This window comes from Bubalus kerabau, chromosome 1 (assembly GCF_029407905.1).
Source record: "Bubalus kerabau isolate K-KA32 ecotype Philippines breed swamp buffalo chromosome 1, PCC_UOA_SB_1v2, whole genome shotgun sequence".
Taxonomy (NCBI): domain Eukaryota; kingdom Metazoa; phylum Chordata; class Mammalia; order Artiodactyla; family Bovidae; genus Bubalus; species Bubalus kerabau.
The window spans coordinates 111,808,091-111,832,939 of record NC_073624.1 but is presented as its reverse complement, the minus strand read 5'-3'; the positions used below and the strand labels follow the sequence as shown (position 1 = coordinate 111,832,939).

Below are 24,849 nucleotides of genomic sequence, written 5' to 3'. Positions count from 1 at the left end.
TCTAACCCTTTCTTTCTATGAGTTCTCACTTCCTGTTCTATTTAGTGGAAATGTTTGAAGAGGAAATGTTAAATTATAGGAATGAAATTATGCTACTCAAATTTCCTTTGAAAAGGTGAGTAGATGTCCTCTTTTTAAAGACATACCCATATCTGACCAACAGAGTGTAAGTAGGATGGCTTTGAACAACTAAATTTAGCCATACATTAGTATTTCATGTACAGTATTAGAGAAGTCATTATTAAGTCTACGTTTTAAATAGTGTACACAAAATACTGACTGATTATTAGCTTTATGAAGTACCCAAAAATTGGATCAAAGAACATCCAGTTCAAAAATCTAATGCTGTACAACAAAGCATGTGTACCAATGAATTAATATATGTGGATAATAATGCTTTGCACTTACATTGCTCTGATATGGAAAGCAACTCTGCCAATTTACAAGTTATAAATGAGACATGACAACCAGTGGGTCCTTCTCATCTGACACTCATCTCTGTTTGGATCTACTTACAACTTGCCATGTTTTTTAAATGCAGACAATTTGGTAAACCTTAGGATGAACTAGCGGAGAAGGCAATGACACCCCATTCCAGTACTCTTGCCTAGAAAATCCCATGGATGGAAGAGCCTGGTGGGCTGCAGTCCATGGGGTCGCAAAGAGTTGGACACGACTGAGCAACTTCACTTTCACTTTTCCCTTTCATGCATTGGAGAAGGAAATGGCAACCCACTCCAGTGTTCTTGCCTGGAGAATCCCAGGGACGCGGGAGCCTGGTGGGCTGCCGTCTATGGGGTCGCACAGAGTCAGACACGACTGAAGCAACTTAGCAGCAGCAGCAGGATGAACTAGCTCAATTTAAATGTGCTCAAATTAAAAACCTTACTTAGTATGCTGTTAAAAAATAATCCCACTTTATATTTATTATCAAAAGCTGAATGAATTCTCTTCCCAGGATTTGGGAAGACACTGAAGTGCCACCACAAAGAAGTCTGACAATACTAGAATCTTAAAATCATGAATTTATAGAGTGAAAAACCCTGGTCCAGACTCTGCTCAAAGTGTGTGCCAAACCTACTGCAATCAGAGGAACACTTTATGTAACAAAATGAAAAGCTGTAGTTACCAAGCGATTCTCTGAAGTAGTAGGTACCTGTTTCATTTGAAAGTGACTGCTTACTCAATAAACAAATCTTTAGGTATACAAAGCTTAAGATACAGCTTTCTTTGTCAAACAATCCCTGTTACATGGTCTGAATGAACAACATGTTGCCAGTTTTTCCAGGAACTATATTCGATTCAGCTATATTTCTTCTCTTTTCTTCCTTTTAAAAAAAATTCATCTAACTTTCCCAGGCAGCTAAAATTGAAGCTTAATTTGCCTACCATTACCTGAAACCTCAGGAAATCAAAAGTTTCAACTTCCTTTTCTGTTTGAGCTTTATCTCTACTATATGTGATGTCTTTCCCTTTTTTCTATATTTTCACCTCACTTTTCTTTTTAATCTTGCCTCCATGTCTTCACATAATGAAAGCCAACTTATAACCTTAACTTCTAATGACGGTGAAATTAGCTCATCTCATTTTCTCTTGTTTTCAGCCTTCTTGGCAGCTACAAAAATGAACACCTGATTTGACTGTATTGGGGAAATATATGAGGACTTAGACCTGGCCAAAATGTAATCTATTCTTGCATGTCTAAAAGAAGTAGGACAATCTACAGCCCTTTTTCACACTAAATACTAGAACACCGGGGTCCTACTAATTTCTGTATGCTCTGTTGTATCCACTACAGAATCATGATAATTGTAGGCGCTTAAAAACTGGTTGCTGAATAAGACTGATTGTGAGGAATTAGATGTTGTTGTGAGATAAGTAGTATATATTATATATTTTTAATATTATATAAGTATTTGTCCTCACTAGTTAACAATGATACTATATCAAGCCCGATTTGACAAGATTTAGATTTTTTTACAAAATGTGAATTTGGAGAAAATTAGGATTTAAGGGAGTAGACTCCATCTTTTTATAAAGATCAAATTTAACCTTCTACAAATGGGAGGAGTAAGAACCATGGGGATGACTTGGAAAGTAGATCAGAGTTTATTTTAGAACTTGTGAAAATTTTTAGAGAAGCCTTATTTTCAACTCTCTGGGAGGTATTTTAAAATACTTTGTCAAAACTACATTGTATATACAGACAAATTGTTTCTGAAATTTCTTTAAAAATGAATATAATGCATGTTTCTTCATTAGCCAATTAAGTACTGGGAGTATAGTTTCAGGAATACAACTAGCACATACAGATTAGCAAGATGATACCTCAATAGTGCATCACAGCTAACCAGCCTGTCCATCCACTATCCCTTATTTATATTTCATCTAAGACCTCAACTGACTTTAGATGCTGTTGGATGAAAGAACAAAAACACTTTTCAAAAAGCTTTAAATTGAACTCTATGTATTTTACTTTTCCTTTCATAACTCTTTACCTAATGTTTCTCAATAAAAAGTTAAATCATTATTGTCCAACATCTCAAAATACTGTATATTGTCACGCTGCTTATTTAACTTACATGCAAGGTACATCATGAGAAATCCTGGGCTGTATGAATCACAAGCTGGAATCAAGACTGCCAGGAGAAATATCAATAATCTCAGATACGTAGATAACACCATCCTAATGGCAGAAAATGAAGAGGAACTATAGAGCTTCTGGGTGAAGGTGAAAGAGGCGAGTGAAAAAGCTGGCTTAAAACTCAGCATTCAAAAAGCTAAGATCATGGCATCCAGTCACATTACTTCATGGCAAATAGATGGGGAACAATGGAAACAGTGACAGACTTTGTTTTCTTGGGCTCCAAAGTCACTGTAGATGGTGACTCCAGCCATGAAATTAAAAGATGCTTGCTCCTTGGAAGAACTAGACAGCATATTAAAAAGCAGACACATTACTTTGCCAACAAAGGTCTGTATAGTCAAAGCTATGGTTTTTCCAGTGGTCATGTACAGGTGTGAGAGTTGCACCATAAAGAACACTGAGCACCAAAGAACTGATGCTTTCAAAATGTGGTGCTGGAGAAGGCTCTTGAGAGTCCCTTAGTCAGCAAGGAGATTAAACCAGTCAATCCTAAAGAAAATCAGTTCTGAGTATTCATTAGAAGGACTGATGCCGAAGTTCTAATACTTTGGCCACCTGATACAAACAGCCAACTTATTGGAAAAGACCCTGCTGCTGAGAAAGATTAAGGGCAGGAGGAGAAGGGGGCAACAGAGGATGGTTGGATGGCATCACCGACTCAATGGACATGGGTTTGAGCAAACTCCAGGAGATAGTGAAGGACAGGGAAGCCTGACGTGCTACAGTCCATGGGGTTGCAAAGAGTTGGACAGGACTGAGGAACTGAATAGCAAATCTTAAAATACTAGACACAAAAAAGATATGGATCCTTAGGCTCTATGAGTTTTAATATATCTCCAGCATAGTACATCAAAAATTACCAAGCTTTTACATTGGTAGTGATTCCACCTGAAGTAACTGGCAATGAAGGAGACAGGAGTACTAACTCCCTTCAGTCGTATCCAACTCTCTGTGACCCTATGGACCATAGCCTGCCAGGCTCCTTTGTCCATGGGATTCTCCAGGCAAGAATATTGGAGTGGATTGCCATGCTCTTCTCCAGGGGATCATCCTAAACCAGGGATCGAACCTGTGTCTCTCAGGTCTCCAGCATTGGGAGGCAGGTTCTTTACCACTAGCACCACCTGAGAAGCCTGATTCCCCCTGTGTATATGGTAAAACTGGATTTTTTTCCTGGTAAGTATTACTAGTACATTCCAATTCCCCTTTTTAAAGTGCTCAGGAAGTTGGAAGGGAAAAATTTTATCACGAAATTGCTGGAGAGACACCCAATCAAGCTGGGTGTTTTCAAAGAGCTCATTATAAAGAAATCTTACAAATTTAACTTTTCATGTCCTCAAATATCTCCTAAACTAGAGAACAGATGAATGTTTTTATCTAAACTGACACTCTGATATATTATTCTGCTATCAAGCTACTTAATAATATGTTTCTTCTGTTACAGTATCACTACTATATCATACTGTCACTCGGATATTTAGATACTTTGAGAATTGTATGGTGAGGTTAGTGTGGTGCTATCTTCGTCTTTAAAAGATGATTAGAGGACAAAGTGAAGCTTGGTGTTTGCAGCAATTGCTATGGTGAATGAATAGTTATTGAGAACGTGATTACTATCAGGCTGTACAAAAGAGGACTTAAAATTCCAACTAAAAATGATGAAATAATGAGTTCTTCCTCATTATGTTAGACTCCCTGTGGCTGCTTTGTCAGACTTTTCATAGATATTTCTTTTCTAAAACAAATCTTGGGAATGGAGGAGGAGGAAAAATAATTGTTGAGTAACTTACTGTATTTGCATAGCAAACTAATAGTAACTAATAAAGTGCTATTTGGTCATGAATATAGTCAAGGCTATGGTTTTTCCAGTGGTCATGTATGGATGTGAGAGTTGGATTGTGAAGAAAGCTGAGCACTGAATAATTGATGCCTTTGAACTGTGGTGTTGGAGAAGACTCTTGAGAGTCCCTTGGACTGCAAGGAGATCCAACCAGTCCATTCTAAAGATCAGTCCTGGGTGTTCTTTGGAAGGACTGATGCTAAAGCTGAAACTCCAGTACTTTGTCCACCTCATGCAAAGAGTTGACTCATTGGAAAAGACTCTGAAGCTGGGAGGGATTGGGGGCAGGAGGAGAAGGGGACGACAGAGGATGAGATGGCTGGATGGCATCACTGATTCGATGGACATGAGTTTGGGTGAACTCCGGGAGTTGGTGATGGACAGGAAGGCCTGGCGTGCAATTCATGGGGTCACAAAGAGTCAGACACGACTGAGTGACTGAACTGAACTGATAGTTACACGATCTATTGAATAAATTTAAAGATGACAAGAAACAAATGGCTACTTTTCCCCCTAATTACAAAATAATTCACTTCTCAGGGTGGTTTACAGGTAAATATGAATTTTAGTCCTAGGCTTTAGGTATTTTTAAAAAATGTGTAAAATGTTTATTATGTTATCAAGACTATCACTAATCCTTCTAAAATTAAAACTTTCAAAGATGATTCAAAATAACTTAAGTGAATAACTGTAGCTTAAGATTGAAGTAGCTTTTTTATTTTTCTCTAAGCCCCCAAATTCATTATTTTACAAAGACTTTTAATCATGGGTATATGGCGATTTCATTTCTTTAAAATTTTAGTTCTATGATAATCATTTTCTTTATATTCAGATCATCCTTTATATAATAGAATTCTATCTAGTATTTTACTTACTGAGTTACCAAATATTTTCCATTAATTTTAACATATACTTTGGAATAGTTACAGTATTTTTCTGTTATTTGAAAAATATCTTTGTAAATTCATCAGGACCTGTGGCCTTTCTTACAGATAAGTTTTATTTTTTCAATTTTTTCTGTTATTGGGCTGTTATGATTTTCTATTACTTCATGGTCAATGTAAAGAATTTTTATGGTCCTACAAGGTATTGATTGTTGTTGTTTGGTGACTAAGTTGTGTCTGACTCTTTTGCAACCCCGTGTACTATACCCCACCAAGCTCCTCTGTCCATAGTATTTTCCAGGCAAGAATACTGGAGTGGGCTCCCATTTCTTTCTCCAGGGGATCTTTTTGACCCAGGGATCAAACCTCTGTCTCCTGCTTTGGCAGGTGGATCTTTACCACTGAGTCACATGGGAAGTCCCCCTACAATATATATATATTTCATCTTAATTTTCATTTTTTTTTTGCTCTAAGATTGTATACACCGCTTGATACTTAAGAAAAAAAACTCAATATCTACAGCTATGTTCTAATTCTTATTTCAAAGTTATTTATAACATTGCTCTTTTCCTTGATCAAACATGGCAATATATTTATTCATTTTCTGGTCTTTTCAAAGATCCAGCATTTGATTTTATAAAACACATTTTGTTTCATCACCATTTATTTAGTAATATCTGCTTTTATCTATATAGCTTCCTTCTTTATCATTTGCTTAGATTTATTAATGTGTGTGTGTGTGTGTGTGTGTGTGTGTGTGTTTTAATTCCCATTCTCCAGAGGATCTTCCCAACCCAGGGACTGAACTCAGGTCTCCTGCATTAGAGGTGAGTCTGAGACACCAGGGAATCTGTGTGTTTTAATGACCCTACTTTTTTCTCAGAATCCCATTATACCAATATCTTGCTTCTTTTGACAGATCATTTCTTTGTAGCCCACCATTTGATTTATTAAAATGAACACTTAACAGAAAAATGATTGTTTTCAAGGGAACGCTTTTAAGAGAATTGTACTTTACTCTTTATTTTTTGATTGCATCATATATTGATCAGAGAAAATTACTTGTGTGAGTTCTCATTTCACATTTTAACAAATTTTTGGAGTAATACATGGTAAATATGTCACAGATGGTTGAAAATAAGAGATAATACAGATACAGACATATAAAATGTGTGCTTGAGCTTGTTAAATGTTTTACTGAGATTTCAAATAGTCTTTTTATTGTCTATTAGCTGTCAATCTCTGAGAAAATTGTGTTGAGTTGCTGATTTTTTTCCACTAACAGTTTCTGACTCATACACATATACTTCTAAATTGATGCTAGGTTTAGGATTCTAATAGATTCTTACTAATGTTTCTCTACTAAATATCATCCTTTGTCATAATTAGTTTTGGCTTGAATTCTATTATCATTCTGCCTATTTTTGTTCTAACTTTTCCCTGGTATGGCATTCTCCATCTCCTTATTTCCAAATTTTCTCTTTATGACTGTTTTTCATATCAGCTTATTATTTTCTTGATATTCTGATACTTGTTAAAGCATGTATTGCTTATTCTATTAACTCTATTTTCTGAGTAATTTTCTGACATAGGTGCCTTTATAAAAATTGTCCTCAAAGAGTGGGTGATTTTTTTGTTTCCACTTCATATTTAACTTTAGGATTCAGATTAAATGGTATTATACTTCCATAATCAAACAGGCATTCCCATTCATCAGTGAAGACAGTTTCTAATACTAAAAGTCTATTTCCAGGACTAGGTATGCAAGTACCTGAAGAATGGCCACTTCAGCAAGGAGGAAGAGGGATGCTTTGCCACTGGATGTGATGGTTCAGTTACATTTGCTATTTTCTCTGTAGTCTGACATGTCAATGATGAACTCAGAATTAGGAGTAACATACTCTGAACCCCAGGCCTGATCTTTATCCACTACACTACTCAATATTTCACTGAAATTGTTCAGACTTGCCTTCGTCACTTGGTCCTAATTAAAAATAGCTTACAGGTATATGCAAATCTGTACAATTCATGAAAATGACTGCAACATTTTTGAAATCAATATTCTCATATCTGCTACATCCTTTCATATGTTTACCTGCCATCTGTACGTCTTCTTTTCTGGGGTGTCTATCTAAATTTTGTGGGTTTTTTTAACTAGGTCATTTATTTAAATTATTGAGTTTTAAGAGTTCTTTATATATTTGGGGTTAAAGTGAAAGTGTTAGTCACTCAGTGGTGTCTGACTCTTTGCGACCCCAGAGACTATAACCTGCCAGTCTTCTCAGCAGATGAGAAGGGATTTCATTTCATTCAATTCTCAGGGATTTCCTAGGTAAGAATACAGGAGTGGGTTGCAATTTGTTTCTCCAGGGCATCTTCCCGACCCAGGGATCGAACCTGGGTCTTCTGCATTGCAGGCAGATTCTTTACCATCTGAGCTATTCTGGATACAAATCCTTTAACAGATATATTGTGTGAATATTTTCTCCTGGTTCTTGAGTTTGTTTTTAATTCTCTTAACAATACCTTTTAATTGAAAATTTCTTTAACAATACCTTTCTTGACAATACCAACAACTTAAAATTTATTATCATTTTCTACTATCATTCATGCATTTTACATTCAGTCTAGGATATCTTGGATTAACCCAAGCTCTCAAGCATTTTCTTCTATATTTTAAAAGAGTATAATAATTTAGCTCTTACATTTAGAATTATGGTGCATTTTTGAATTGAGTTTTGAGTGTGAGTTTTGAGTATGATAGGAAGCGTCAGGTTTGATTTTTTGCATAGAGTATCAAATTCTTATAGTACCACTTACTAAAAGGACTAGCCTTTCTCCACTGAGTTTCCCCAGCACAACTATTGAATATCAGTTGGCCACACACTTGTGAGCCTATTTCTGACCTCTATCCTATATTTCATTGCTCGGCATATCAATACTTACACTAACATCATCTTGGTTACTATATCTTTATAGCAAGTTATGATATGAAGTAGCAACATTAACCTTCCAACTTTGTTCTTGGTTTTCAATTTTGCTATTCTATCCTGTCTTTATTTTCTTTTTTTTATTTTTTAATTTTATTTTTAAACTTTACAATATTGTATTAGTTTTGCCAAATATCGAAATGAATCTGCCACAGGTATACATGTGCTCCCCATCCTGAACCCTCCTCCCTCCTCTCTCCCCATTCCATCCCTCTGGGTCGTCACAGTGCACCAGCCCCAAGCATCCAGTATCGTGCATCAAACCTGGTCTATCCTGTCTTTATTTTCATATAGATCTTACAATTAAATTATCAATTAAAAAAAATCACTAACATTTTAACTGGGATTGTGTTACAACTGTGTAACAATTTGGGGAAAAATGACATCTTTAAAGTGTTGAATCCCTAACCACACGAGCATCGTATACCATTCTATTTAAATCTTTATGTTCTCTGAGCAACATTTTGTATGTTTTAGAATCCAGTTCTTACACAAATTGTGTTAAATTTGACTCTAAGTATTTCATGATTTTGATGCTATCATAAATATTATTGTTTTTGAATTTTAGTTTTCAATTGCTCACTGCTGTTATATAGAAATACAATTGATATTTTCCTGGTAACCTTACATCTTCTCACCTACTAAAGTCATCTATTCATTTTAGGGGGCTTCCTTGGTGGCACTAGTGGTAAAGAACTTGCCTGTCAATGCAGGAGACACGAGACATGGGTTCAATCAATTCCCGGGTCAGGAAGATCTCTGGAAGAGGATATGGCAACCTACTCCAGTCTTCTTGCCTGGAGAATTCCATGGACAGAAGAGCCTGGTGGGCTGTATAGTCAGTCCATAAAGTCACAAAGAGTCGGACACCACTTAAGTGACAGCATGCATACATGTAGGATTTTTTACACAGACAATCATTTTGTCTGTGAATGAAGACTAATCATTCCAGTGTCTTCTGGCACCATGTTCTATTTTGAACTCTTACCATGATCCAGCATATTCAAAAGCAGAGACATTACTTTGCCAACAAAGGTCCGTCTAGTCAAGGCTATGGTTTTTCCTGTGGTCATGTATGGATGTGAGAGTTGGACTGTGAAGAAGGCTGAGTGCCGAAGAATTGATGCTTTTGAACTGTGGGTTTGGAGAAGACTCTTGAGAGTCCCTTGGACTGCAAGGAGATCCAACCAGTCCATTCTAAAGGAGATCAGCCCTGCGATTTCTTTGGAAGGAATGATGCTAAAGCTGAAACTCCAGTCCTTTGGCCACCTCATGCAAAGAGTTGACTCATTGGAAAAGACTCTGATGCTGGGAGGGATTGGGGGCAGGAGGAGAAGGGGACGACAGAGGATGAGATGGCTGGATGGCATCACTGACTCGATGGACGTGAGTCTGAGTGAACTCCGGGAGTTGGTGATGGACAGGGAGGCCTGCGTGCTGCAATTCATGAGGTCGCAGAGTCCGACGCGACTGAGCAACTGAACTGAACTGATTATAGGCTCACTCTCTTATTTGCCATGGTCCATCTTGCCACAAAACCTTGTTTTTCTCTTTGTTTGAAACTCTTTTTCCTATACTATTTACCAACTGAGTGATTATTCATGCTTCAGATCTCAGGTCAAATATAACTTCCTAGGGGAAGCTTTCTCTAGGATAATTCTCCATGTTATCCCTTTCATTCAATTATTTTTCATTAATCCAGCCAACAAATATGAAGTACCTACTATTAAATGCCTACTCTGTGCCATGGTTCTTTCATAGTCCATCTTTGTTTCCTAGTACTTATCATTATTATAATTTTATGTTTATCTCCAGGATTATTTGACCACTACTCCTCTCCTGTAGATTGTAACCTTCAGGAAAACAAGAACCATGATTGTTTCTGTTCTTCTTTGCTGTCCATGCCCAGTTGAAGGCTGTTAACAAGGTAGGTACTCATTAAATACTTACTGAATAAACAAATGAGCCCAAAGAAAATACATGTCCAGAGATGGAGGAAACATTTTGGAGTAGGGGTGACTTATATAATGCTATTCAACACACTGCACAAACAGACTGTTCCACTGACTCTGTAACCATAATTTAACTGCTGTATGCATGAAAATGTATCAGAAACAGTTTTCAACCGCAATTCTAAGGAAGTTCTAGGAGATGGAATTTGGAGGTTGGGATGCAGACTCTAAGCATGAGGAGTTAAGTTTAAAATTCACAAATAAAACATTTAATTGGATAAAAACAGATGCTGCAACTTCATATTAGACTAAAATAACAATATTTTCTTGTCAGATGAAAAAAATTAATCCCATAGACCATTGCTAAGTCACTTCAGTCGTGTCCAACTCTGTGCGACCCCATAGATGGCAGCCCACCAGGCTGTCCTGTCCCTGGGATTCTCCAGGCAAGAACACTGGAGTGGGTTGCCATTTCCTTCTCCATAGACCATTAGACCGTTAGATGCCCTTAAAATTATACCTGTACCTTTTCTACTTCATGAGTCATTAGGATCTAATTGACCTCAAAACAAACAGACAAATGCAATAAACTTGAAATGACTTGCTCAACAAGGTCTTGAATTTATAGGAAATAGCTGGGTTTTGTTCTATTTCAGAGAAAATTAAATAAGCTTAGCTTTGTTTTATCTTTTGAATAAGATAATATGCCAATACTTAAATCTGAGTATGAATTCACATGTTTTAATGCAAAACAAGCTACTCTTACATTAAAAAGTTTAATTTGAAAGGCATTATTTTTCAAGTGTCATTAACATAAGCCACACCTGCCATAATTTCCTGAGTAGTTTTATTTTATCTTTAATTATACATACACTGAATACCTTAACTCAGGTGCAAGAACATCATCACATTCTTTTAATGCTTTAAACAAACTTACTCTCGTGACATTTATCAAGGATATCTTTAATGGGAAAGGAAAAAGATAAACATGTCTCTCTTAGGAATCCTTTTCTCCTACATGCATCTCAATGTCAACACTTATTACTGCATATAAATGAAGCAAAAGAAAGAGGAAATTGTGTTGGTTTATTAAGCTTGGATAGAGGTAGTGTTACTATTTTTATCTGACATTTCAATAACAGCATGCCAGTTCAAATGCCATAGAAGTCTGAAAGCAGTGGCTGAGAAAAACATATTGTTTACCTGAAAATCATTGTGTATCTAAAGGCATTATGTTCTTCTTATATATGAGACAGTCTGATGTACTTAACATCAGACTGTCACAATCCAGGAACATTTTAAACTAAATTAGATATGAAATCAGTACAGATTTCCTTTAAAAATATATTCTACAGAAAAAAAAATTATATATACATACACAATTGAACAGTTCTTAAAAGTTACTCAAGCCAGTGTCCTGAGAAGTGCAAAAAGAAATGATTTATGTGAGTTGAACCACTATCATACCAGGCAATAAACTGTAAAATTCAAATAAGCATTTTAGGAATTCCAAAATATGAATAAGTGTTATTTCATTTCAAGAAAAAAAATTAAAAATATGGGGGTTTTGGTGGAAAAAATCAGAACTTATTGTTTTTATTTGCAATTAAAATGTCAAATGTAAGAATTCACATGGCACAGAGTAAGTTGAAGAAAACACAGGTGCCTAATTCGCAAACTACAAGAAAAAACCAGTATAAAGATGACCATCTGGGGAGAGCTGGCTGACTTAATTTTCCTATGAGCTTACCGTCTGCTCCATATTTTTCTTCCAAACTCCACATTCTGACCTTGAAAGTACATCTACATGTTTTGCTATGTGCACCTCCTTCTGAACATAAATGCAGGCAGATGCAATTATGCAAAGGATATTAATACAACAAAGGACATACTGTGTTTTGTAGTTTATTTAATCTCAATTTTCTGAGTTTTTAAAGGTTTTATTTGATACTTTTTCAGCCTTTCACAACCATTTTATAAATTCCTAGACTTTCCATGATACACCTGTAAGTACCGACAGCATAGTTCTAGAGAACAAGTGTTTCTTTGAGAGGCTCACAAGGAGGCCCAAAGGCAGACCCGTGAGAACGTCAAGGAAAGGGGCCATAAACCTAGGACAGTACTCATACTGACACAATGGACAGATGACAAAGCTGAAAAAGTGAGGAGTTTCCAGCTTATCACAATATACCGACTACCCAAGAATGCAGAGGATTTTAACTGACATCCTTCCGGATTTCTGAAAGAAGCATCACACTTTATTGACATGGGGAATTAATATGCTAAGAATAAAAACAGATTTTACATAGGTTATCTTTTTATATCTCAGTCTAAATACTGAAAATGATGCTTACTTTCAAGTACCTGCTGCCGCATTTTTTCTAAAACTAGTCTTTGGCCGTACCCCACGTTATTTTTCTAAAAAAAAAAAAAGAAAGAAAGAAAACCTGCAGCTATACTTCTTCAGTATCCCTAATTCATGCTCTACTCATTTCAAGATTATCCTCGTGCACTATATGCTACATGGTATCTGCGCTCCTAAAACTTGTTTCCAGCCTTGAATCAAGCCTTCCAGGTTAAAGCCCTAATTTAATTGTTGATTTACAATATTATATCGGTTTCAAGTGTGCTGCATAGTGTATTGCTACGTTTTTTCATTACAATCATGAACCTATGGTTTCAGACAATAAACGTATTCTCGGGGGAGAGGAACCCTAATTTACTCTTGGTTGTCTTCCAGCATCTTAAAGTTTACTAGGTGCTAAGCTAAGCTCATCAAAGCTGTGGACCCACATTTTCCCTTTGACTTTTTCCTCTCCCATTTTTACCACCTATTAGTCAATAAGGCATGCCTATCATTATCTCTTCCTTCTTTTCCATTCTCAAAACTCCTTGTCAAATTCATGTAAGCTCATTCAGATTACAACGGTTATATGACGATAGTCCAAAATTGTCAACTGTTTCAAAGAACAACAGGGTTCCTGGAATAAAGAGTTCCATGATCTGCATATTCCATACAACTTGCAGATTCACAAAGTATCTTAAAGGCTACACATTAAAGAAACATTTTTCAGTTTGTTTAGTCTGATGTTTGGGAAACCCAGTATTTCCTAATTCATTTTACCATGGAAAGTTTTTCAAAGGGCATCCAATAAAATCTTCCAGTTATGTTTGTAAAGCATTCATCTTCCCCATATATTAAATCTTGCAGCCAATTTTCAAACTAACCAACAAATATGATAATAATATAAGCTCAGATGATTTCACTTCCCTGCTCAAAAGTTTAAAAAAATTTTTTTTAATTTTCCTTGCTCTAGATTACCCATCAAACAAAGCTAAGCGCCTCTCACTGCAACCTACATGTTTAATCTTATCTTCCATGACTTCACTCATCTCTGTAGTTCACCGTATGTCAAGCCTAGGATCTACTGTACTATAACTGCTCATCTTCAAACCAAATAAATGTGTTTCATCAAATAAATGCATACCATCATTTAGCAACGAATCAACCTTTCACACACAACTCTGATACTATGAACATCTCTTTAAAGACTTAATGGTTTCTCTACTATGCTACGGAGAAGGTGATGGCATCCCACTCCAGTACTCTTGCCTGGCAAATTCCACGGATGGAGGAGCCTAGTAGGCTGCAGTCCATGGGGTCGCTGAGAGTCAGACACGACTGAGCGACATCACTTTCACTTTTCACGTTCATGCACTGGAGAAGGAAATGGCAACCCACTCTAGTGTTCTTGCCTGGAGAATCCCAGGGACGGCGGAGCCTGGTGGGCTGCTGTCCATGGGGTCACACAGAGTCGGACACGACTGAAGTGACTTAGCAGCAGCAGCAGCTACTATGCTAAAGAAAAATGTATTTCCTTTCTTGTCTCCATGATTTAAAAAAACTATACTCTAGATAAAGTTCAGTTTAGTCGCTCAGTCGTGTCTGACTCTTTGCGACCCCATGAATCGCAGCACACCAGGCCTCCCTGTCCATCACCAACTCCCGGAGTTCACTCAGACTCACGTCCATCGAGTCAGTGATGCCATCCAGCCATCTCATCCTCTGTCGTCCCGTTCTCCTGCCTCCAATCCCTCCCAGCATCAGAGTCTTTTCAAATGAGTCAACTCTTTGCATGAGGTGGCCAAAGTACCTGCACTGAATATTTTTAGCAAATTAATTTGTCATTATTGCACTGTTTTCCTAAAATAAAGGTGGTATGTGGTACTTAGCATTAACTAAGCCAGATGGGAAATTGGTAAGTAGATGTGGAATGATCACATTATCTGTGATCACTTCATTTCTTAACCAGTGTCAAAATACATATTCTTAACCAATTTAAAAAAAGTAACATCTCCTGAAAATACTTCTAAACCTTACAAAATTTTAATTACAATTTTAACCAAAATGGTACTTATTGTTCAAGAAATAATTAGTTGTACTTTAGCTTTTGGTCAGGCATTGGTACCAGGCAAAAAGCAGTCAATAAAATAGATGCAGTTGTTATCAGTGTAGTTCTTACCATTCTTACAGACACAGGAGTTCCAGGCATGCTGAGTATTTTATCTCCTTCTAGCTACTACTACACTATTTCTCTGAAAGCAAACGTTATCCAAAAAAGTTGTCCATACTGTCACTAACATCTCTCTTCTTATTCTCTCTTGAGCCAATACCAATGAAGCTTTTACCACTATTTCAACCACTATTTCAAACAAGTGTCAGGACCATCATTGACCTTCACACTGCTAACCACAATGGTCAATTCCCAGACAATGTCTTACTTCACCTGTTATTAATACCATTTCACATAGATAAATCTTCCCATCTTCTTAAAAAGATTTTATTTACTTGGCTTCTGATCACCTGTCTCTAGTTTTCCTCCCTGGCTGTTGCTTCCACATCTTCTCAACCTTTAAGTGTTATAATTACCCAGAGCTGAGTCAAACATCACATCTTTGCATTCTCCATATGCCTTTCAGTTCAGTTCAGTTGCTCAGTTGTGTCCAACTCTTTGTGACCCCATGGACTGCAGCACACCAGGCTTCCCTGTCCATCACCAACTCCTGGAGCTTACTCAAACTCATGTCCACTGATCGGTGATGCCATCCAACCATCTCATCCTCTGTCGGTCCCTTCTCCTCCCGCCTTCAATCTTTCCCCGCATCAGGGTCTTTTAAAATGAGTTAGTTCTTCACATCATGTGGCCAAAGTATTGGAGTTTCAGCTTTAACATCAGTCCTTCAAATGAATATTCAGGACTGACTTCCTTTAGGATGTACTGGTTGGATCTCCTTGCAGTCCAAGGGACTCTCAAGAGTCTTCTCCAACACCATAGTTCAAAAGCATCAATTCTTTGGTGCTCAGCTTTTTTTATAGTCCAACTCTCACATCCATACATGACTACTGGAAAAACCATAGCCTTGACGAGACGGATCCCAGACAGCTTTAAATACCATCTGCTGCTGTTGCTGCTAAGTCGCTTCAGTCGTGTGCGACTCTGTGTGACCCCATAGACGGCAGCCCACCAGGCTCCCCCATCCCTGGATTCTCAAGGCAAAATACCATCTATATGTTGATAATTCCCATATTTGTATATCCATCCTGGCCTCTTCTCTTGAGCTCCAGAGTTTTATATACATCTGCCAATTCAAACTCTCCACTGGAGTGTCTAATAGATATCTCTACAAGTCCAAACTCGGTATTTCTCCTGGATGTAACCCCTTCCCTTCTATGTTCTTTTGGAGTCTTTTCAATATCAGGTGAAATGGCATCTTGTCTGATTCTCAAACCAAAGACCTGATTCCCTATTAACCGCTTTGTTTCTCCTACACCTTATACTCAATCAAGCCTTCATCAAATCCTGCTGGCTAAGTCTTCCTAGCAAGTCCAGAATTTGACCACTTATCACTACCTTTCCTGTTACTACCCAGCTCTGAACCCCCATCATCTTTGATATGGACGGATTCTTTTAATTACTTTCTAATCTCCCCGTCTACCTTTTACCCTTACTGTCAACGCAGCTGCGAGAGCCCGTTCAAACTAAAAACCCTACCGCCTGTAGCTTTATCATCTTAAGAATAAAAGTCAAAGTCCTCAAAACAGCAGGCGTCAGGCTCCGCGGGGCGGAGGGCCCGTGGCCTACCTCAGGCTCCGCGGGGCGGAGGGCCCGTGGCCTACCTGCACGCTCGCTCCGGAGCTCGCTCGTCCACGCCACAGTCTAACCTGAGGCGGCAAACGGGCCTCAGCGGCCGCAGTCACCCCGCATGGCGGCGGGTTACCTACAGCACCTGCGTGCTGACCGGGCGGCCTGGGACCCTGCCCCAACCACGCTGGCAGCTCTGAAAACTGCTGCGTGCAGACCTTCAGCCGCGGGGGCTAGGCTGGGCTGGGACAACCAAACTGTCCCTCAGACAGATGGGCGCCACCAGGCTAGGCCCCGGACCCCCGACCAACGCGAAGCCCCTCTGGTCTGTCTGCGGGCCCACCCGCCGGGAGGCTAGGCCTGCCGGCGCCGACAATCCCGGATCCCAGCCTCGGGCCGCACTTCCGGGAGCGGCCTGGCGCCGCCTCGCGGCTGCTCCTGGGGCTGCACCTGGCTTTCCGAGGACTCCCCGTGCAGAGCCCACACCCTGCGCCTTCCCCCTCCGCCCTGCCCGTCTCAGACGTAACTGACAACTAAAACGACACCACTTCTCCGAGTGCGAGTTCGTGCTCAGTCGTGTCCGACTCTGCGACCCCATGGGCTGTGACCCGCCAGCTCTTCTGTCCATGGGATTCTCCAGGCAAGAATACTGGAGTGGGTTGCCATTTCCTCCTCCAGGGCATCTTTCCCACCCCAGGATGGAACCCAGGTCTCTTGCATTACAGGCAGATTCTTTACCATCTGAGCCACCAGGGAAGACCCCTCATCCCCCGCCCCCTCCAAAAAAAACTGGAGACCCAAAAGTCTCTTTATCTTCATGGACTTCTACCCTTCCCATTGTTGACCGCCCCAGGCATACCAGGCCTCAGTGCTTTTCCTAAAATACTTTCAGAATATTATTCATTCAAGGCCTTTACCCTTGCTGTTTCCCCTGGGCCACTTTTCTCCACTTATCCTCAGGGAAAACTCCTTATTTACTAATATCTAATGCAGGAGGACTTCCTCAGATCCACCCCTACTTTCCTTGCCCTATGTTTCTCCAGATGACTTAAAATTATAGAAAGTACTATGTACTCACTTGTTTGTCTTGTGTGCCCTCCACCCTCACCTCACTAGAATATATGCTTCACAAGAGTTGAAATTATGTCTGTGTTAACTGCTGAATCCCCAGGACCTAGAACAGGAGTTAAGACTTAGTAAGCACTCAAGAAATACTGGGGTGAGTATCTGAGTGAATTTACAAAAGGGTGGGCTCACCAGATATCTCAAATGTAAAGAATCCTGCCAATGCAGGAGATGGAATAGACGTGGGTTCAATTCCTGGGTCGGGAAGATCCCCTGGAGTAGGAAATGGCAACCCACTCCAGTGTTGTCTGGAAAAGCCCATGGACAGAGGAGCCTGGAAGGCTACAGTCCATGGGGCCACAATGAGTCAGACACAACTGAGTGACTGAACACACACACACACACAAAAGGGCATTATAAACTGCTAAGGAAGCATAAAACAGAGGGAACCAAACTAGTCTTAGAGAACAAGAAAAGGCTCTGTGGAATCTGAAACCCAAATGCTAAAAAGACAAATAGGAATTTGCCAAGAAAAGGGAGGAAGAAGAAGGGAAAGTTTCTCCCCACAAAGAGAACAGTGCTAAGACTCTGAGTTTGTTTATTCAACAAACATTCATTAAACACCTGCAATGTGCCAGGCTGTGTTCTAGGCATTTGGGACATACATAGTAAAAAGGAAAGGCCATACATAAATTATTTTCAGCATATGGTCAGTTCATAAAATTAAGAACATATTAAGATATATTTAAAATGTTGGAAAATGATAAGCCACCAAAGAGTTTAATGCAAAGAGTGACATGATCACTTTCACATTTCAGAAAATCAAAACTAAACATAAAGCTAACCCCCAGTTCCTGGTTGTTTTGATACTTAACCGACAATAGCTTCTATTCAGGTTCCACAGTCATTTCTAATATAAGCCTATAGTATCAGATAAAGCAAAACAGTGCTAATTTTCCTATATGTAAATTGTTTAAATGGTCTTATAAATAGAAGTTCTCAAGTTTTTCAAAACTTGAATATAATTTAATGTCATTTTATTTTTTTAAAGTCTTCTTAGCATACTTACTATTTTTCAGTGTCATATTCTTTCCTTATAAGTTCTATTTCTTAGAGTACACTTTTAAATCATTATAAATATGTTTATGGTCTCTTTCTGATTTCTTCTATATTTCCCATTCTTCTCTATGAATTTCTGTTCCTTCTGCACAAAACACAGAACTCACTCACCCCCTGACTTGTCAGCACTGACTCATTCCTATGTTCTCCTCATTTGTTTGAATGTTTATTTGTGAGCTCCCATTTGGCAGGGATTATTTCTTTGATGAGAAACCAGTGTGACTGGATGTTTCTTAAGAGTGCTTTCATTTTACTTCCTCTAGTCTGTCCTAGGCTTAGATTCATTTTATCTAAGTTCCTCGAGAGAAAGTGTTCTGAACTAACTCAGTGGTATATATTCAGACTCCAAGCTAAGTAATACAGTTTAGGGTACGGGCATAATGAAAATTTAACATATTTCCTCCAGTACCTGCTTTGTCCCTAGCCATGGGCTTATTTCGCAGTCTATGACCACTTGGCATCCACTTCATCTCCCTCTGTCCTCACCTGCCAAGATGTCAGCTCGATATCAATGCCATTACAGCCTCACATAGCCTTTCATTCCTGGCACCTGGAGATTACGCTTTCTCACTTGCAATCCAAACTATAGAGAGTTTTTTAATTGTTAGATTTTTATCTGGCACATCTTGATGTTTGTAATCGGAGAGGTTCTATGTTAGCTCAGTCTGCCATACTACGGATTCACTCAAATTAGTCTCTAAATAGAACTTTAATTTGAAATGTGAGCAACAACATAAAGACAGTCTGCCTAACCAAATAGTTGCTCAGAAGTGCAAATAAATACCAAATATTAACCAGGCTGCAAAAATGCTTTCAAAGTCTATTTCCCCAACTGGGAATACACTTTCTTACTCAATTAGGTTAGTGTGAATTACAGCTCACATAAGGATGAGTTAACTTTGCACAACAGTAATAGTAAAAGGTATAGAAACCCATCCAAGCGGAGAGGGAAGGTGAGCCAGGCTCACACCCAGCACAGCAGGAGAGACACTAGGTGCCATACAAGGGGGGGAAGAGAATTAGCTAAAATGTTTAACTGACTGAGGAGAGTCCAAACATGAGCTAACATGACAATATAAAACCTCTGGGAGTGGCAAATAATTCCAGACCTTCTTTTTTTCAAGATTTTTTTTTTTAAATGTGGGCCATTTTTCAAGTCTTTATTGAATTTGTTACAATAATATTTCTATTTTATGTTTTGGTTTTTTGGCTGCGAGGCATGTGGGATCTTAGGTCCCTGACCAGGGATCAAATTGGCAACCCCCGCTTTGGAAGGCAAAATCTCAACCATTGGACCACCAGGGAAGTCTTTCACATGCTTTTTTCACAAACTTTTACTAGGAGCTGATGAGAAAGAATGGATCACAGTTAAGAGTAAAAGTAAAAACCCATTACAGCTAGGAGACAGATAAAACACTTCTACCCCAAGGTGGGGGCTTCCCAGGTGGCTCAGTGATAAAGAATCCTGATCCCCTGGAGGAGGAAATGGCAGTATTCCCCCAGTATACTCCAGTATTCTTGCCTGGGAAATCCCATGGACAGAGGAGGCTGGCTGGCTATAGTTCATGGGGTCTCAAGGAGTTGGACACATCTGAGCATGCATACATGCACCCACCCCAGGCGGAATGAGAGGGAGGCAGGAAAGAGTGCTAACTCTGCGATCTTATACCGGTATTATTAGCAGTCCTCTACCACTGAAGAAGGGACAGGGAGCTCTCCCACCAAGACCCTCCAAGGATGAGGGAAAGGTTTAGTCTGGTAGACCAGGAAGAGACAGGATCACTGAGAAAACCCATTCCTGAAACGCAGGAACAGGGTCTTCCTGAGACCAAGGCTGGGCTGGGACAACAGAGAAGCTCCTTTGTCTCCTACCACCGGGCTAGCAAGTACCAAGACTTGAGCAACAGTAGTCTACCTCTGGGGGACTGGAGAGAGCAAAGAGCAAGAGCCATCTGGGACACTGTACAAGGAAGACTGCAAGCTGAGTTTCAAGCAACTCAAATGGTTAAACTGAATGCAAACTTAAAAGCCATTCTCTCTTTCCTATTTCTTTAATGCTCTGAAAGGTTGGCAGGCATTGTCTGTAAAGAGCCTGAGAGTAAATAGTATTCGCTTTACAGACCAAATGGCCTCTGTTGCAATTATTCAACTCTGCCCCTGTAGCCGAAAAGCAGCCATAGACGAATGAGCATGGCTGTGTTCCAATAAAACTTTAGTTATAAACATGGAGATTTGAATTTAAAACAGTTGTCATGTATCACAAAATATTTTTCTTTTTTATATTTCCAACCATTTTAAAATAATGTAAAAAAAAATCATTTTTAGCTCACAGGCTGAATTTGGTTTCGGGTCTATAACCAAGCCCTGGTTTAAAGCACGATTAGTAGCATTGACTTTTGCATTTATGACACAGAAATAGCAATAGCATAAAAACCAAGAGGGAGCAGCCAGAAATATATTAAGGAAGGCTGTGACAAGTTAAAGACAAATACCATAAACTCTACCCCCAACATTAAAAGAAAGACTTACAGCAAAAAGCCTTGCCCTTCTCCAGGGGATCTTCCCAACCCAGGGATCAACCCAGGTCTCCCACATTGTAGGCAGATTCTTTACCATCTGAGCCACAAGGGAAGCCCAAGAATACTGGAGTGGGTAGCCTATCCCTTCTCCAGCAGATATTCCTGATTCAGAAATTGAACCGGAGTCTCCTGCATTGCAGGCAGATTCTTTACCAACTGAGCTATTAGGGAAGCCCAAAATAAGCAAAGGCTTATATAAATATTAGATCAGTAAAATATTATTTGAATGTAATATGCTTAGTTACAGCTCCTTTACATTTGGAAAAGGCATAATTTACAAACAGAAAATTTCACCTTGAAAGATACCCAGGAGAAACCTGTAAGAAAAAAATAATTAAATGTATTTAAATAATTAAATGTATTTGAAAACAATGGAGAAAAATCCAAGAAAAGAAGCTTTGAAAACATGTTAGAACTTGTAAGACAAAGATTTCTTTCCTTTTGGCTGTTCTGTGTGGCATGTGGGATCTTAGTTCCGTGACAAAGGATCAAACCTGCATCCCCTGTGCTGGAAGCTCAAGTCCTAACTACTGGACTGCCAGGCAAGTCCCAAGACAAAGATTTCTAAACCCACCAAGGGGAGAAATGAAACTAAGCAGGAAATCATGCATTCTTCAGTGTATATCTGTGTACAGCTAATCTTACCCACTGCTAATTTATTCAACTACTTAGGATAGAGGGTTGCTGAGGCCAAGATCATGTGATGAGTGCTACAATGTCCTAGCCTAAATTGCTATAACAAACCACCACAGCCTGCTGCTGCTGCTGCTGCTAAGTCACTTCAGTCGTGTCCGACTCTGTGCGACCCCAGAGACGGCAGCCCACCAGGCTCCCCCGTCCCTGGGATCCTCCAGGCAAGAACACTGGAGCGGGTTGCCATTTCCTTCTCCAATGCATGAAAGTGAAAAGTGAAAGTGAAGTCGCTCAGTCGTGTCCGACTCCTAGCAACCCCATGGACTGCAGCCTACCAGGCTCCTCCATCCATGGGATTTTCCAGGCAAAAGGACTGGAGTGGGTTGCCATTGCCTTCTCCTGCCATAGCCTAGGTGGCTTAAAACACAGACCTTTTTTTTCTCACAGTTCTGGTGTCTGGGGAGTTCAAGATCAAGGTGCCGGCAAATTCAGCTTCTGGTGAGAATCCCTTCCCAGTTGACAGCCATCTGCCTCCCGGATGTATACACACTCACACGGCAAGGATAGGGAGAGCCCTAGCGCTCTAGAGGTGGTTAGACAGTATCACCGACTCAATGGACATGAATTTGACCAAACTCTGGGAGACAGTGGAAGACAGAGGAGTCTGGTGTGCTACAGTCCATGGAGTCACAAAGAGTTGGACGCGACTTGGCAACTGAACGACAACAGTCACATCATGACCTCCACCCTCATGACCTCATCTAGCCCTAATTATTGCTTGAAGGCGCCACGTCCAAATGATACTGGGGCTTAGGACTTCAACATATGAATGGGAAAGGGAGAGACAAAAGCCTGCAGTCCATAGCATATACAATCTTAATATTTTGCTACACGAAGTTATCATTTGATGCCAAACTGTGAATACTTAGAAAATGTAAGTCATCAGAAGAAATGAGTGTCTACATGATCTAGAATACCTTATGTATCCAGAGGTGTGTATCTGTCAACCTCAACGGACTAAAACAAGTCTGAAAAGCTAGTGGGATGCAGAATCTCCCTTTGAGCCATGCAAATAAAACCTCATCATTCCTTTAGTAACATGCACTGGTGTACTGCTTTACTTATTTTATCTTCCACTATATATTTACAAAAACTTCATTTTCCAGAGAACATTTTCTGTACCCAGAAAAGAGAAGGAAATAAATCCTGTATTTTCAGGTGAAAAAATGGTTAAAAAATTAACAATTTTGGCCTAAAGGAGTAATTTTCAGTTGCCTCACAGGAGGTTTGCTTAGGTGGTAGACAAATACGGCATAGCTTGGGCCGCTGAAACACGTTAAAACCCCAAGGCATTTAGTTTAATGATCATGGGTAAGCATAGTGTGTTTATACCCTTCAGGATATTTAGAGCCAATCTTGAAGGAAGAAAAAGAAGTCACAATTTTTCTCTTTGTGCCTGAAAAGTCAGGTTGTGCCGCACTTGTTCCACTTAAAGGAAAAGATTGTAGGGAAAGGGACCTGGGGCCCTGTTATCACTTTTTCAGCTCCCTCTGTGAGCCTGCCAACACTCCAAGTCTGTGAAGAAGTTTCACCTGTGCATGACAGATCAGTGAAAGAAAATCCAAATGTCACAGTCATTATCTCTTGGTTCATTGGCCCAGCATGGAAAGAAGGACCAGAATGCAGCTAGTACTTTCTTATAATTTCATACACTGGCATTCTCATCTTTTGTACTAAGAAAGTAATAAACATGATTAAGAGTAAGCACAACCGTGTATGAAACACGTGCTCTTTTCAAATAATTGTGCTAGACTTTTAAAATACATCACAATTAGTCTTTACCAACATCAGTATATGTCCCTTCTGTAAGCTTTGACTTTCCCTTCTGTCTGGACAACGGACTCTCCTGGTGGTACCTCCTACCCGTCTGTCTGCTCTTTGAAGCCTCTGCAAGCACCTCTGTGCCTGCCATGCCTTACAAGTTCAAGTTCCCCAAGGCTTGTTACAGACCCTGTTATAGGCCCGTGTACTTGCTCTCTGCAGTGTAGCACAGAGATTAAGCTCAAGGCCTCAATACCAACCAGCCTGAGTTCCAATCCCTTTATTTAGCCTTTTTCTGCCTCAATTCCTACGTCTTCAAAATACTAACAGCACCAACACCAGAGGTTTGTCTTCAGGACTGACTGAAATCAAATATGAGAACCTCTAAGCACAATGCCTGGTGTGCAATAAATACTCAACATGTGTGAGCTGTTGCTAAAATACTCAAATTATGTTATCATAAATTATCTGATAATGTCTGTCTACCCTGGGCTGCATGCTTTACCCCTAGCCTTGGACTCTGTGCCTGGCACATGGCAGATTCTCCTTCTGTCTTGCATGGCTAAGAGAGGGAAGAACCAAAGGAATGCATCACCATACAAAGTGGGCATCGCTATTGCTATATTAAGGATGAAAGAAATAGAATGCGGAGAAAGTAAGCAGCATTCTAAGCTCCCACAGATAGTAAGTGGCAGAACTGCAATTCAAATCCATATCTGTCTAAATCTGAAGCTTGTGCACTTCACATTTATTGCACTGGGAAAAATCCATGCCCTGGGGAGAAGGGGGTGGGGAATAATCAATCAATATTGAGCAGCTTATTTAATAGTATGAACTTGGTGGTGTTCTAAGCACTTAAATACATTTTCTCACTTTTACAGTAAATTTAGGAGGAAGAGACTACTATTATTTGCAACTTTATAGATGAAAAGTAAAGGAAAGAGAAGATTTTAACAGGCTAAGATTACAGAGCAAAGGAAGGGGCAGGTATAGGTAGAATTTGAACCCAGACATCTGGATCTAGTGCTTGCACCCCTGACTGGCACCTGTATGCCTCTCTCAGCATCATGGGATGCTTCACAATTAAACTGCACTAAACAAGAATCAGAGAGTCACTCTTGGTTATATATTCCACAGTCAACTGTTTAATTATTTATTTTTAACTTTTTAAAAATA

At 39.4% G+C, this 24,849-nt stretch overlaps 1 protein-coding gene across 8 annotated transcripts in view; it reads right to left on the bottom strand.

Annotated features, from left to right (window-relative positions):
• The window catches only part of LIN7A (lin-7 homolog A, crumbs cell polarity complex component), a 152,150-nt gene that overhangs the window by 116,107 nt on the left and 11,194 nt on the right, over positions 1-24,849 (bottom strand). For 3 of the 8 annotated variants that reach the window (XM_055586917.1, XM_055586918.1, XM_055586905.1), the window contains exons 1-2: positions 18,591-18,717; positions 17,535-17,630 (exon numbers count right to left, since the gene is read on the bottom strand). The exons of 1 other annotated variant lie outside the window; for it this stretch is intronic. Coding sequence is in view for 1 of the 7 variants with exons in the window: in XM_055586901.1 (XP_055442876.1) it covers positions 18,591-18,606 (16 nt within the window). In the remaining 6 variants the exon portion in view is untranslated. 4 more of the 8 variants (XM_055586920.1, XM_055586910.1, XM_055586924.1 and 1 more) reach the window with 3 other exon arrangements.